General features: G+C 33.7%; 1 protein-coding gene across 4 annotated transcripts in view; it reads left to right on the top strand.

Annotated features, from left to right (window-relative positions):
- DIAPH2 (diaphanous related formin 2) overlaps positions 1 to 13,957 on the top strand; it is a 1,045,110-nt gene that overhangs the window by 326,119 nt on the left and 705,034 nt on the right. For all 4 annotated transcript variants that reach the window (XM_063431883.1, XM_063431882.1, XM_063431880.1 and 1 more), the window contains one exon: positions 8,007 to 8,330. In XM_063431883.1, coding sequence (XP_063287953.1) covers positions 8,007 to 8,330 — 324 coding nt within the window. The remainder of the gene's footprint in view (positions 1 to 8,006; positions 8,331 to 13,957) is intronic.

The following is a 13,957-nucleotide window of genomic DNA, read 5'->3' as shown; positions in this document are numbered from 1 at the left end:
CTCGTCTTATTTAAATGCATGTAGCACCCTGTAGTGTACAGCTAAGGAATGTGAAAATAAAAACCATCATTTAATAGCCTGTAAGGCTTGTAATTAGTGTGATGGCTTTATGAAGTGAAAATATATCACCCGAACTGCCGTTTCTATTGTCAGATACATTTCTACAGGTGGGAAAGTACTGCTAATTTATTTGTTGAACCTTTTGTATAATTTTCTCCTAGAAAAATCAAGTATTTCACTTTAAAAAAAACAACAACACTAGAAGTCTAATTAAAAACACAATAGCTGAATGGTATGCTCTGTGATCATCAATTATGGTGATTTCTTCAAACATACATTTTTACTTTCCAATCATTTACAACATATTTAGTGCAGGAAGACTTTATTGTTTAATTATTTTAGATTTTGCTCATGTGCGTACAATGCTTTGTTTTCCGTTAGTGAGTCGCTAGTCATATTGTTTAATCTTTCAAATGCCAACCAAGGGATTTGGAACCAAAATGTCTAACGTGTTTTGTTGTAATCGACAGCTAGGGGGCGGCGCTGGTCTGTAGCTGCAATACTTTGATTGCAATATTACAATATGTGAAGGCTGGTTATGAGAAGAAGGGATGTTTATAGAAATGTATGTAGAAACAAGAAGATCCAATTATCTCACAGTTAAAGCTGCCACGTTTCGGACACTCGTGGAAACCACTTTTCTAAACTCCAAGACTCTTAAAAAGACTAAATGAAAATACACACACATAAGAAATTAATTAAACAGCATCTTAAATGTAATGGTGTTTATAACTGTAACCAAAAAAAAATATCATACAGCACAGTAAATTGTATAAAAATATAAAATAAAAGGTTGGCACTAACAAAAGGTTGCAACAGGTCATAAAACAGAAAAATAAAATAGAATTTTATAATTTGCATTACTTAATCAGGCTTCCTCAAACTCTGGCCTTCTAGATGTTGCTGAACTACAACTCCCATGATTCTATGAATGAAATAGATAGTTCAGAGAATCATGAGAGTTTTATTTCAACAACACCTGGAGGTCCAGAGTTTGGGGAAGCCTGATTAAGTAATAAAAGCCCTATTCAACAAGTGGTAAAAGGGCGGTTATTTTCAGGTACTGACGCACTAGTGTGCCATGGTATGTTCATTATATGTGGTCTTTGTTTTCAATACAAATGCTAACAGTTTAAACTACAGACCAAGCTTTCTGAGATTGCGTTGCACAGTTTAATCCTCACCCTTGGAGAGAGATTTAACAAGGAAGAGAGAAGTAACAATACTTTGACATTTCCCTTCTGTTTCTCCAACACAGTTTCACAATTTTATTCTTCAGACATTTCCCTCACTCATTTAGTGACACTTCGCTGAAAGCTTTTTAATTACACACAAGTGATCCAAAACAAGAGTGGGTTATGCGACTCTGCCATCCTTATCCGATGCAATAATTAAAACGAAAACCCAGTAAATAAAATGCAGTTTAATTAACTTCTTAATAAAGATGTTTCCTGGTTTCTTTTTTTTCTGCCGACGTTTCAAGCTGTATGTAAAACCATGATAGCTTCAATGTCACTTTCAATACGATAGTATTAGCTACTTTGGTTAAACACATTTTAACATTTCTATTCTGGATTTATTTTACCTAATTTCACGACTGTATGATGTCAACTGTGTTATTCATGATGCTTAGTTGGCCATTCTACTTTCTATACATAATGAGAATTGCAACCCACAGCTGAACTGTTAAAGTTTGGCAATCATTGGATTAGGCAACAAATTCCATTTTGAAAATAACTTTTCTGATTTGAGGGCAATTTCTGAGCATAGTTCGTTTAAAATAAAATGTTAACAAATATAGTGTTGCTTGGAGTCAAGTGTCTAAGCCTGTTTCTACATGTCTACTGTGTCTACATTTTACCCCAGTCTTGACATTGTCTGGTAAAGGTGTTTCAAGACCAGTGTGACAAATTAGATTTAAATTAGAATTAGATTTAAATTTCTGATATATATATATTACATGGAGCTAAATCACAGTATTTACTAATTATGGCTTTTATGGGAAGGACTTCATATGGTAATAAGAACTTGTCTGTCTGTCTATCCATCCATAAGTCCATCCATTCGTCCAATTTAAAGTTTATGTCCTACTGTCCTCGTATTACCAATTTATTTTTAAATTGTAGGGGATTAGATTTTGATGAAGCTATACCATATATATTATATCATTATTTCATTAAAAAGGGTCTGGTATTTTTTCACACTGCCAGGTATATGTAGGTCAATGATCTGGCTTTATCTTTCAGGATTTCCTACTGATATATTTTCAATCCCTGTTTAATTGCTGGGGCTTATTATATGCAACCCAGTGAATACCTGAAGATTCCATTCTACTTGTCCATCAAAAAGCTAATTGATTCCATAGGAATTTTGTACACAGTATTGTAGCCTAACCTTGTAATACATATTATCTTAAGATTTAGTTTAGACGCGTGTAAATAAGTATACATAAATGTGTTTATTTAGTCCATGATTATCATTGATTCCCATTGCATTGCACTGAGGATAATAGCTTTACTCCAGATATAGAGAGGTACGAACATACAACATAAGGTCAATTTGGAACCAGAGCATCACAGGACATATACTGAAAATGGCTAACATATTGAAAACCCTAAACTACAATTAAGACTGTTGCAACATCTTTTAAGAGAACACTCCGAGCACCATAACCACTACAGTGTCCTGTAGTGGTTATAGTGACAGGAGTGCCCTGGTGCCCCTTAATATAAGTGCTAAAAATGTTTTAGAACAGTTTGAATTCTTACCTGAAGTATTCAGAGTTTTGCTCCTCACCTCAACTACAAAACCCAGAGAGCTTGACACTCTGTCTGTGCAAAGCCCGGTAGTGCAGTTCTCATTGGCTGAGAGTGATCGCCTGATCATCTCAGCCAATGAGCTAGTCCTTCACTGCAGGGCTTAGATGATGAGAGCTAATGGAAGCTTCTAAGAAATCAAACTGTTTGAGAAAATTTAGCCCCAGTGAGTAAAAATTCACCCCTTGTGAATATGCTAAGCTTGCCACTTACTTGTAAATAGATAGATATGTACGTGTATATGTACATATATATATATATATATATATATATATATATATATATATATATATATATATATATATATATATATACAAAAAATGAAAAAACTCCTGCACTCCAACTAAATTATTATTCAATACCCGGTGCCAAGTCAAGTAAATACAGAAAAATAAAAAAAATACCGGCACTCTAGGCTTTCTTCATCTGATTTATTAAATGGTTCCCAGAATGTCAACGTTTCAGCTCCCGATCTGAGCTTTCATCAGGACACATCCTGTTGTCCTGATGTGTCCTGATGTGTCCTGATGTGTCCTGATGAAAGCTCCGATCGGGAGCTGAAACGTTGACATTCTGGGAACCATATAATAAATCGGATGAAGAAAGCCTAGAGTGCCGGTATTTTTTTTATTTTTTTTATTTTTTTTATTTTTATATATATATATAGAGAGAGAGAGAGAGTGTTTTGGTAACAAAGACCTTTAGACAAACATGCCTTTAGAATACTAGGACCCTTTCTGACCTCATTTCTTCTTGCAAATAATGGACATCCATAATTTGTAGCTCTCATCACAAAGTCTAGCTGACCACATTGACGTAACTGAAGTTTACTAAAATTGCTAAGGAATTAAATAGTGTTTTTATTGCTGTCATTAGTGTCTCGGTCTCTTTTAATGCAGCAATAAAGACGCTTAAATTGAGCATGTAGGTAAAGAACTAATCAACAGCAAATTTCTATTGATCCTTTGTATTCCTGAAGACTGAATTGCCAGTAAATGACTTACAGAGGAACATTATCATAATATTTAAATAATACATGCATATTATTTATTTAATGGCTTTTAATGCATTGGTGCTGATCTTATGCAGTAATTTCAACAATCCATAGAAAAATGGAAAATTGTTACTGTGCATTTGATAGAGATCGTGAGTTACAAATATTACTAATATTTTAGAAAGTTGTGTCTAATATGCAGTCACCAGTTATTGTTAAAATACAGCTTCCATGATGCTTTATGCTTGTTTAATTTGAGGCTGCATAAAAAAAAAAAATGGGATTTAACAAGAAGTTGAATTGTTCTTTAACAATTGAGAATATCAACTTTTAAAGAATACACGTTTATCTTCTATGTTCTATAAAAAGGGGTAGCCAACTGGTTGTATTCCCTTCAACTGTTGCTAAGCTATAAAACCATTATGTTGTGCCAGTTTAACCCCTTAAGGACACATGACATGTGTGACATGTCATGATTCCCTTTTATTCCAGAAGTTTGGTCATTAAGGGGTTAAAGAGCTGCAAAGCATCAAGGGAGTTGTAGTTCAGCAACAGGTTGATGGCACATTGTTAGTCATCTCTGCGCAATAGAAAGTATAACTAGTCTAATAATTGTTTAATAATTGTAAAAGAAAAACTTTACTGTGAGGACAGCGGTTAAATTCATCCATTTATTTTTTCTTATTTAAGCCCTTAAGGACCGCAGACGTACCAGGTACGTCTGACTAAAAAACGTCCCTTAAGGACTGCAGACGTACCTGATACGTCCGCGGCTAATTAGAGCACTGAAAGCGATCATGATCGCTTTCAGATGCTCTAGCAGTATTGCAGCGATGCCTCAATGTCAAGGCATCGTGCAATACCCCTCCTGACTGCCGGGCTCCCGAGTGATCGCTCCCCCCGGAGCGATCACTTCCGAGTTGCTCCATGTGGCGCCCAGCAGTGTAGTGCAGAGCATCAGAAGCCATCAGGCAGGCTTCCGATGCTCTGCCTGTGCTGAGTGCCTCGAAAATAAATAAATTAAACATTAAAAACTTCGATTTCTCTCCCTCCCTCAATATGTACTAACCAGATCGCACCCATTCCCCCAACGGCGATCTGTGTTGTTCTGCTATGGAGGGACTGTCTGACAGCCCAGACAGGCTCCCCTCTGCAAATTAGGACCCCCAGGGGCCATGTGACTGTTCTAAAAGAACGGTCACAAGGCCGCAATAGGTGTCCATTGTGCTGCCTGCATGGGAACTACATGAACTGACACGCAGTCCCCCTGCTGGTGAAAAAAGTAAAAAAAAGTAAAAAAAAAAAGAAGTTAATAAATGTGTATGTATGTATATGTATATATGAGATATATAATATCTATATATCTTATATATAACGTCATACTTAACATCATAACGTTAACATTGGGTATTTCTAAACTCAGGACAAAATTTAGAAACTATTTAGCATGGGTGTTTTTTGGTGGTTGTAGATGCATAACAGATCAAAGTGATCAAAGGGATCAAAGTTAAAAAAGTGTGTTTTTTATACATTATTTCATCATATTTTATATTTTTTATAGTAAATGATATGATGAAAATAATGGCATCTCTAGAAAGACCATTTAATGGCAAGAAAAATGGTATATAATATGTGTGGGTACAGTAAATTAGTAAGAGGAATATTATAGCTAAACACAAACACAGCAAAAATTTAAAAACAGCCCTGGTCCTTAACGGTAAGAAAATTGAAAAGCGGTCTGGTCACTAAGCGGTTAATAGATATATTCTGCTATAAATGCTTAGCCCTGCTACTTACCTTCCACAATGCTATTTCACAGGTACAAATGGAGAAATATTTATAAATATGTATTAATAGTTATGCATTACTTCTACAGTATACTGAATAGAGTTATCATAATAATGAAAAAGAATAGAGTGCAACCCTTAATTTTAGAATTCCAAATGAGATCCTGATTGCTAATACATAGGCTAGATTTACTGTTTTGCAGATTAGGGAAATCTAATGATCAAAAGAAAGGGCAGATCAATAAAAAATGGATAGAGGCACATAAAGACGGTCATTGTTGGATTGACAGATGACACAAAAATATATTGACACAGACGAAGGATAAATTACACATTAACATGGTAACATAGTAATCGTGATTGAAAAATATCCATTATGTTCAACAGTCCACACATCAATTTAAGAAGTTGATCCAAAAACAGACGGCTACCCCCCATTTCCAATTTGAGTTCTTTGTGATGGCTTGCGTGATATTTCAAATACATCTAAAGACATCCGTTCCAAGATTAAAGACATCAAAACATATATTTTCTTTTCTTTCTTTTTTTTTTATTCAATCAAATTTGTATTTACATTGAATATAGCGCTATCACTTAAATCTGTGTTTATACATAAATATGATTATAGAACATTTTGTGTGAACATTTTCAAAATTGATATTCAAGCCGTATCAAAATTATTTACATTAAGCTGTCATAAAATTAACAACACATACAATTTTGACTGCAGAACATATGTTTGTGATGTGTGTTTACATATAGATACATTGCCCACCACACATCTCACACTGCGCGTTGGGTCACGTCTTTAAAAAAAATCTCATAGATTAGTTTGAAACATTTACTGTTGTCAAGGTTCTACAAAACGTAATATTTGTCAAGTTGATTTTCAGACTTGGCAAGTTTGATTTTGTTCAGTCTTAGAGTTGTACATTGAAAGCAATGAATAGATATCAATCCGTCAGCAGCTTCTCTCTCATAGCGCAGCTTTTTAAAGATAATTTCGTCTTTCAGTAAAATATATGCTGACTCTTACTTTAGCTCAATACCCATGCTTATAAAGTTTAAATATCTGTATTCCAGATAAATGGACATCACATTTTTCTTTTAATACCCTCTTGCACTTAAAGTGTTAAACCACAAGCTCCTTTACACATTGCATATATGAGTGTAGATGTGTCCAAATTCTGCCCTCCCCACGAAAAAAAAATGAAAGATAAGCAAGTTACGTTGTGCGTACTTTTTGGCATCTAGGGTCCGCTGATGCTAAATTCATTTTAGCAGATGGATTTTCTACACTGCTGATGATGTGAACATGACAGATTTGTAATGATAATTTAGGCTCACGCAATTATAATCTCTTTCTGTAACTGCCAGGAACATCCAAATGTAAAAATGAGAACACACGTATATATAGTTTGTTGCAGTCCGCATTTTTGTTGACTTTTTTTTTTCAACACAATTACATTGATTTTAAATTTGAATAATTCCTCTTGGTACAGGACATGTTTGGAAAAGTTCACACATTGCAGCATTTGTTGCTTTATATAATTTTCTTTTTAGAGCAAATATAAACAATGTTGTGTGGGGTTTAGTTTCCTTTGGCTGCAATTTCACACAAGCATCTGGTTTTTAATGCTGAATATATCACACAGTGTACATTTAACCTATTTATAACATACCACTCCATAGTCTTACTTTACCTTGGCCTTCAAGCATGTTCAAAATATGCAGGACAGTAAACAGCAGATGTATTTAAATTAGGATTATATACCTTCAGACTATGTGTTCACTTTGTTCCCTTTTGTAATCATTCTTTTAAAATGTATTAAGGCAACTCATTTTTTTTTTAAATGTTATAGCAGTTTTACAAAAAATATTTTTCTTCAATGTAATGCATGCATTTTCTTAAAAGTAAGATATGAGGATATAAAATGCATATACAATATGGAGAGAGAGAGTTGCAAGACTTTTCTGTTTGACATTTCCCCACCGGAGGAGCCTCATTAGTTTAGTGAAAATAAGTACAGAAGTCTAGTAAGAGGCAGAAGGGAAACAATGAAATTAAAATTGTATTTTCATTGGTTAGATGGTGGTTTTATCTTTTTAGATATAGTTGTAAGTCATAGTCAACGACCAAAAAATACATAAATAAGACAGAATTAATGATACACTCTGTCCTATACACTATATATCATACATTCTGGGTCAATAAAAATAAATATAAAGGGATACATATTTACATTTGTCTATGTTTTAGATTAGCTCGTGTTCAAACATTATTGTCAATTTAAGTCTCTCCTTTTTCAAGTCAAACTATTTCTAACAATATGTTTTATTGTATTTCAGGGTGCTAAACTTCCGTCTGGACCTCCAACAATGGGAGGGCCTCCTCCGCCTCCTCCACCACCGATTCCAGGTGGACCTCCCCCACCACCTCCCCCACCTCCATTACCTGGTGGTATCCCTCCTCCGCCCCCACCTCCTGGAATGGGCCCACCACTTGCACCACCTCCCCCTCCTTTTGGAGGTCTACCTCCACCACCACCTCTTTTTGGAATGCCTCGGGCTCCTTTGGCAATGGCACCAGCTGTTGTAGCCTTACCTTTTGGAATGAAACACAAGAAAGTGTTTAAACCTGAAACAAACATGAAGAGGATAAACTGGTCAAAGGTAAAATGTCTTAGACTGTATTATATATTCTATGCAATATGTGTAAGATTGGCAGATGTTCATTAGATTACATTAAATTAGATTACACCACTGTACCAAGTGATTTTTTTTTAGTACATGAAGGGGAACTTTACATTTCAGTTAAAGTTGGTAGCAAGGTTCTTATGAACTTTGCATACAATTTAAGTTTCGTCTTCTCAAGTTGTGTGTTCATTGTGCAAGATTTTTCCTCTTTCAAACTCAAAATCTGTGGATTTGTTTGTCTATGGTTTTTGTGTCAAAATAACATTAATTTTGCTCATCGTTGCGATGTGAATACTGTGCAGTGTGGAAACGTTTCTTGCATACAAGAGGGTTTTGTTCTTCTGTACGGCTTGGACAACAAGTGGGTTGTCGTGTTTTTATAAGCTAACTAGTAATTATATTTCGATATACGTAAGAAATTGTCATTGTCCCCAGCAGCATATCGGTATGCTGGTGTCTTAAATTAGAACAAAACTTATATTGCACCCTTACTGACATCCCCTATTGGCACAGTATGTCGATCACTACTTCAACTACATGGTTGGAATGAAACTTCCAGAGCTCTAATTAAAGCTCATGCGGTCTCATCGCCCATAGTTATAGTATGTTGCAATAGGATAGAAGCTCATGTGTGAACTGCAGCAATACGGAGGGAGAACAAGATAATATCAGTCAAACTCTGTTATTACTAACGAATGAAAGGAGAATAGTTTACTTTCTTTAATCAGTGTGTTAAAATGTTTATTCTTGTAGCAAATGAACTTTCTATCAATAATAGAATATTTCATGTATCAAAATTAATTCTGTCATTTCCATGCCCTGCATGTGAATTCATGAAGTAACCTGCCAAAACAATTATTAATATATTGCTAACATGATGTCCCTAGGTGCATTAGCAGCTCTTCAAAAGAGCTGAAGTAGTTTCACTTGTTAAGATATGAAGACAACCTGATTCTGAAGTGCCACATATTTAAAAAAATTAAAAAAAGTTGACAGTAAGCTTGTTCTGCTGTCTAATGTGAAGTTGAGAATTTACTGTAGAAAGAAATTTCTACTTATTAAAATACTTCAATTTTGTGCTAAAATTATTTTGTCACTTTACATTAGAAGTATCTAGTAATCATATTTCTTGATACATCCGTGAAAACAGAAAATCCTACAGAAACCAGTCTAACTCATTGTGGTCACAAATTATTTTCATAAATAACCTGAAAAGACTCCTTTGAAAGTAATTACCATTTCCAAATGTAAATTTCACCACCTTAATCATGGTTTACTGTCAAACTAGCTGGCATAAGTTTGGAAGGACCCTGTTTTTGAATATGACCATATCTCCCTAGGCAGCTGCTGTGTGCTATTGATGTCAGCAATGAGTCCTTGAAGCACTGGAGAGCTTCTCCCCAAACTCTCAGAATTAATTTAACAAAATTCTCCCCACATTCAACACAAAGCTCACAATAATTCAGGAAGCAAATGCCTTGATTTAATAAGCTTTTCAAATTATTTAATATTTTTGGATAAAGTTTTACAATTATTTCATATTCTGAAAAATATTTCATTTTTTTTATATTTTGTATATATTGATGTTTTAATATTTTGAAAAAAAAAAATTCAAAACATAATCCCAAAATATTAAATCATTTAAAAAGCTTATAAAACAATATAAAATCATGGCCAATGTTCTTAAGAGTTCATCAACAAGTTCATTCATATAGCAAAAAAAATGAATCGATGGTAAAGTCGCATGAATAATACTAAAATTTTCAGTGTTTCAATAAACTTGCGAGCAGTTGGCAAAGTGTTTATGCCAAACTCTGCTCTAGGTTGTCTTATTACAAAATAAAGATGACCCTTAGTTCATCCCATTTTGCATATACATAATAATGGCATATATATATCCAAAATTTCAAAGAAATGTACTTTGTAAAAAGGATAATTTATATATAATTATTCGGGCATACAAATGAGACTTTAACCTTACAACCTTATATGGTCACTCAAAAAAATAAATCTGTCAATTCCTAGGATAAAAAGTAAAAACAAGTCATGTGTATGAATAACGTAAACTTCTCAAGGAGAGCATTCAGCATAAGAAATGACTTGTGTCCTTGAGGAATGAATAATGTGTCAATACAGGCAATGTGCCCAGCGTATTCACATTAAGTTTAAAAAAAAAAAAAATCATTATGCATGAGATGAAATTGAAATAAAATTATACCCCAGAATTAATTTATTGTTTTTATTTCAATGCACATAAAAGATTTGATACATTGCTACACTAGACTCATATAGTCGTGTTTGTCTAGTATAATGTATTATATAAGTCTCGTTTGCCCCCATATTCCTAATGTGGTTTTAGAAAAATAGTTTAATGCGTTTAATGCTAAAACAGGAAAAATTTCAAATTAGACACTGTCATTTTATATGAAAATAACTGCAAGATATTAATTAAAGGGCATTGAACTATGTTTATAATTTTAAAATGTAATATAGTAATGGAGACAGTAGGGAGACAGTCTTTGCATTTCCGACAAGTTTGCAATTAATTAATGTTTTTTTAATTATGTGTATTCAATATAATTATACATAACCGTTTAATAATTATTGTGACATTCATATTTAATATGTTTTTTTATGCACAATACTTTCTGGTTTTAATATGGATTGGTAGCTATTCTCAGCCCTAATGACTGACCATGGAGTTATTATTTTTTTTAATAGTTGAAGTTAAAGTTGAAACTGAATGAATTTTGTTGATTCCTGGTATATAAGCATGTTTAAGGTTTTATTTCTCATATCTAATGAACTACTCAACGGTGAGATACCCTGCCAATTGATATCAGTGTCTCAGTTAACCAATGACCTGAATGCTGCTGAGAGGTTGTGTCTGCAGGAATATAAGTGATATTGTAAGCTCAATATGGTGAAGATTTGTCATAGACCGCTAAAATTCCTACACTGGCAAACAGAAAAATGGCAACAGGAGAAATAACAACTACGTATATAAAAGCTGTGACCATATAGTCAAATAAAACATTTTAGTGCCACCACTATGTCACCTCTCTTTTGGTGCATATGACTTTTCTCTATAGTTGACAAAGCAGAGTCTTCTCAAAGGGACACTGCAGGGGTGACCCATTCTTTTTTTTTTAATAATACATTAAAATACATTTCAAAACAATAAATGACGAATAATGATGTTCATATTAGATGCCTTTGAGTTTTATTATAATTATTATTATTATTATTATTATTATTATTATTATTATAGGGACACTATAAGCACTAAAACAACTAACTTAATTAAGTGGTGTTGGTGTATATGTCATGCAGTCTCACTGTTAATTTCTCCACCCTTTAGAAGTTGTCACTTTGTTTATGCAGCCCTAGCCATACCTCCCCTGGCTGAGACTCCCACAGCCTCACTACACACTTCCTGGAAAAGAGCCTACATGTGTTTAGGTTCCCATAATGCACAGTGTGTTCGATCTAGAATTTGTCAACTCCTGCACTGTTAATAGACTGCTATAGTCTGCAATAGCCTCTTGTACATGATTAAAGTGCAATTACCAGAGCAGGAGATAACTTCTAAACTAAACACAGTGTTCTTTGAGTTGATTGAAAATTAAACCATTTTTTTCATGTGGACTGTGTGACTCACAACCAGGGATGTGTGCCTAGGGCTGCATAAACTGCACAAAAGGGATTTAACTCCTAAATAGCAGATAATTATACTACTAAACTTGTTTTCCATATTTCCCATGAGTCAATTTTACTCCAAAATATTTCATTTCCATCCCATATCAGGCACAAAAAAAATCATATTTTTTTTTATCTTGTTAAATGCCCTGACACAAACAGAAATATTGATATTTATGTACCAACCATCAATAGAATGCAATTTATCACCCCATGAAAACCCCCTTGAATTGTTAGTGCTCTTTCTCCCACACCATGTCATGTATGTAATGGGTTTTTGTGTATTTGTATACCTCCATATTTATGAAGTACAGCAATGAAGAATAAAGTATACATTTTTTGAAAAGAGAAGGTTAAATGTGATGCTTTTCCCTGAAGGTCACTGACCTCTCAAGAAAAATCTTTATTCAATGAAAAATGTGTGTGAGCTTGAATATTTAACTATCACTCTGTTATGCAATGAGGTATAACCAATGTAGACTCCCCAGGTCTCAATGTTATGTGCCTAAAAATCTCTGAAGTTTAATACGCTGACCTTCCTTGACCATTTGATGTCTGCTGAATGATTTTCTCAACAATATTATGGGTCAGTCATTTATAAAACGTGTTCACCTTTAATTTTTACAAGCATGGCCCTTTAAAATATGTTCTTAACAACTTAATGAATCTGTGTTAGACATTACACTTCATATGAGATTTAAGTGCAATTTATAATACTTACCATTTTCATTCTATATAGTTCTCACCCCTAAAATATATTGTGGCATCAAGATTCTTAAACCCATTATCATTGTCATTCAATGGTAGAGGTGAACTTCATTATTTCAGCAAAAAAGTAAAATAGAAATCAACAAAATATGTCTACTTCAACCAAACAGAGGAAATCTTTTTTTATTATTATTATATGACATGATTATTATTGTCTGGGTTATAGTTAAAATAATTAAATTAAGTGCAAATGTGAAATGATTTTTCTTCACACAAACGGTCTGTCGAGAAAGCATTTTTTTCTAAAGATGTTTAAGAAAAACAAATTATAAATATAATTAAATTGGCAAAACTATATATATTCTTAAAGGAAAAGTATTTGTATTTGTATTAAAATTACTGAGATTACTTGTAATATAATGTATCAATACATGTGAGTTAGTAGTTTTTTAAGTGAAGTTCCTAGCTTACCCTTACTACTCTTTAGGGAAAGCCATTGTTAGCCCTCTTTGGTCTGAAGCATTATTCATCTAAATACAATATGCACAATTTAAAGGTCCCAAACTGCCCATAGTACATTTGAGATGCAAGACAGGATATCAGGATATCAGGATGCACACTCGTTATTGGATTTTGGCCAGATAACCTGAGATTCTGACCAAAGAAGACCCCAAAGAGCAAAGCTAAGCTTTATGGAAAATATTTATATGTATGCATTACTAAACAATACAAGCAAATAATATATTTTTCTTAATAATAATAATAATAGAAAATTTGCATTAGCAATTGTAGTGTTTTGTTATAAGGAAATCAAAGACTTTTTTGAAGTTTTTATAAATCTTTATCTCTGCTGGACAGTTCTCTGTTTTTCTTTGAATACTGAATACTGAATTTTATGTATGAGCACATACTCATTTAAAGGGACATTATATCCATTATAATGGTTTCATCTCATTAAAGTGGTTATGATGCCAACGGTCCCTTGGGGTCACCCCTTGTCTCAGTGGAATTTTTTTTTTTTTCTAATAGTTCAATGTGAATAGATGGTGCCTTGCCAATTGCAGCCCACCCCCCATTTATGCTCCACAATAGGCCCAGCATCACTCTGTAACAGTGATTAACCGAGAGTGTCAACTGAGCACTCTCATCCACACATGTGTATGTGTGTATTGGTGGCATGAGTTGGTATACCTGAG

Source organism: Pelobates fuscus, chromosome 9 (genome assembly GCF_036172605.1).
Source record: "Pelobates fuscus isolate aPelFus1 chromosome 9, aPelFus1.pri, whole genome shotgun sequence".
Classification (NCBI taxonomy): domain Eukaryota; kingdom Metazoa; phylum Chordata; class Amphibia; order Anura; family Pelobatidae; genus Pelobates; species Pelobates fuscus.
Note: the sequence above shows the minus strand (reverse complement) of the source record. Positions and strands in the feature narration are given on the sequence as shown.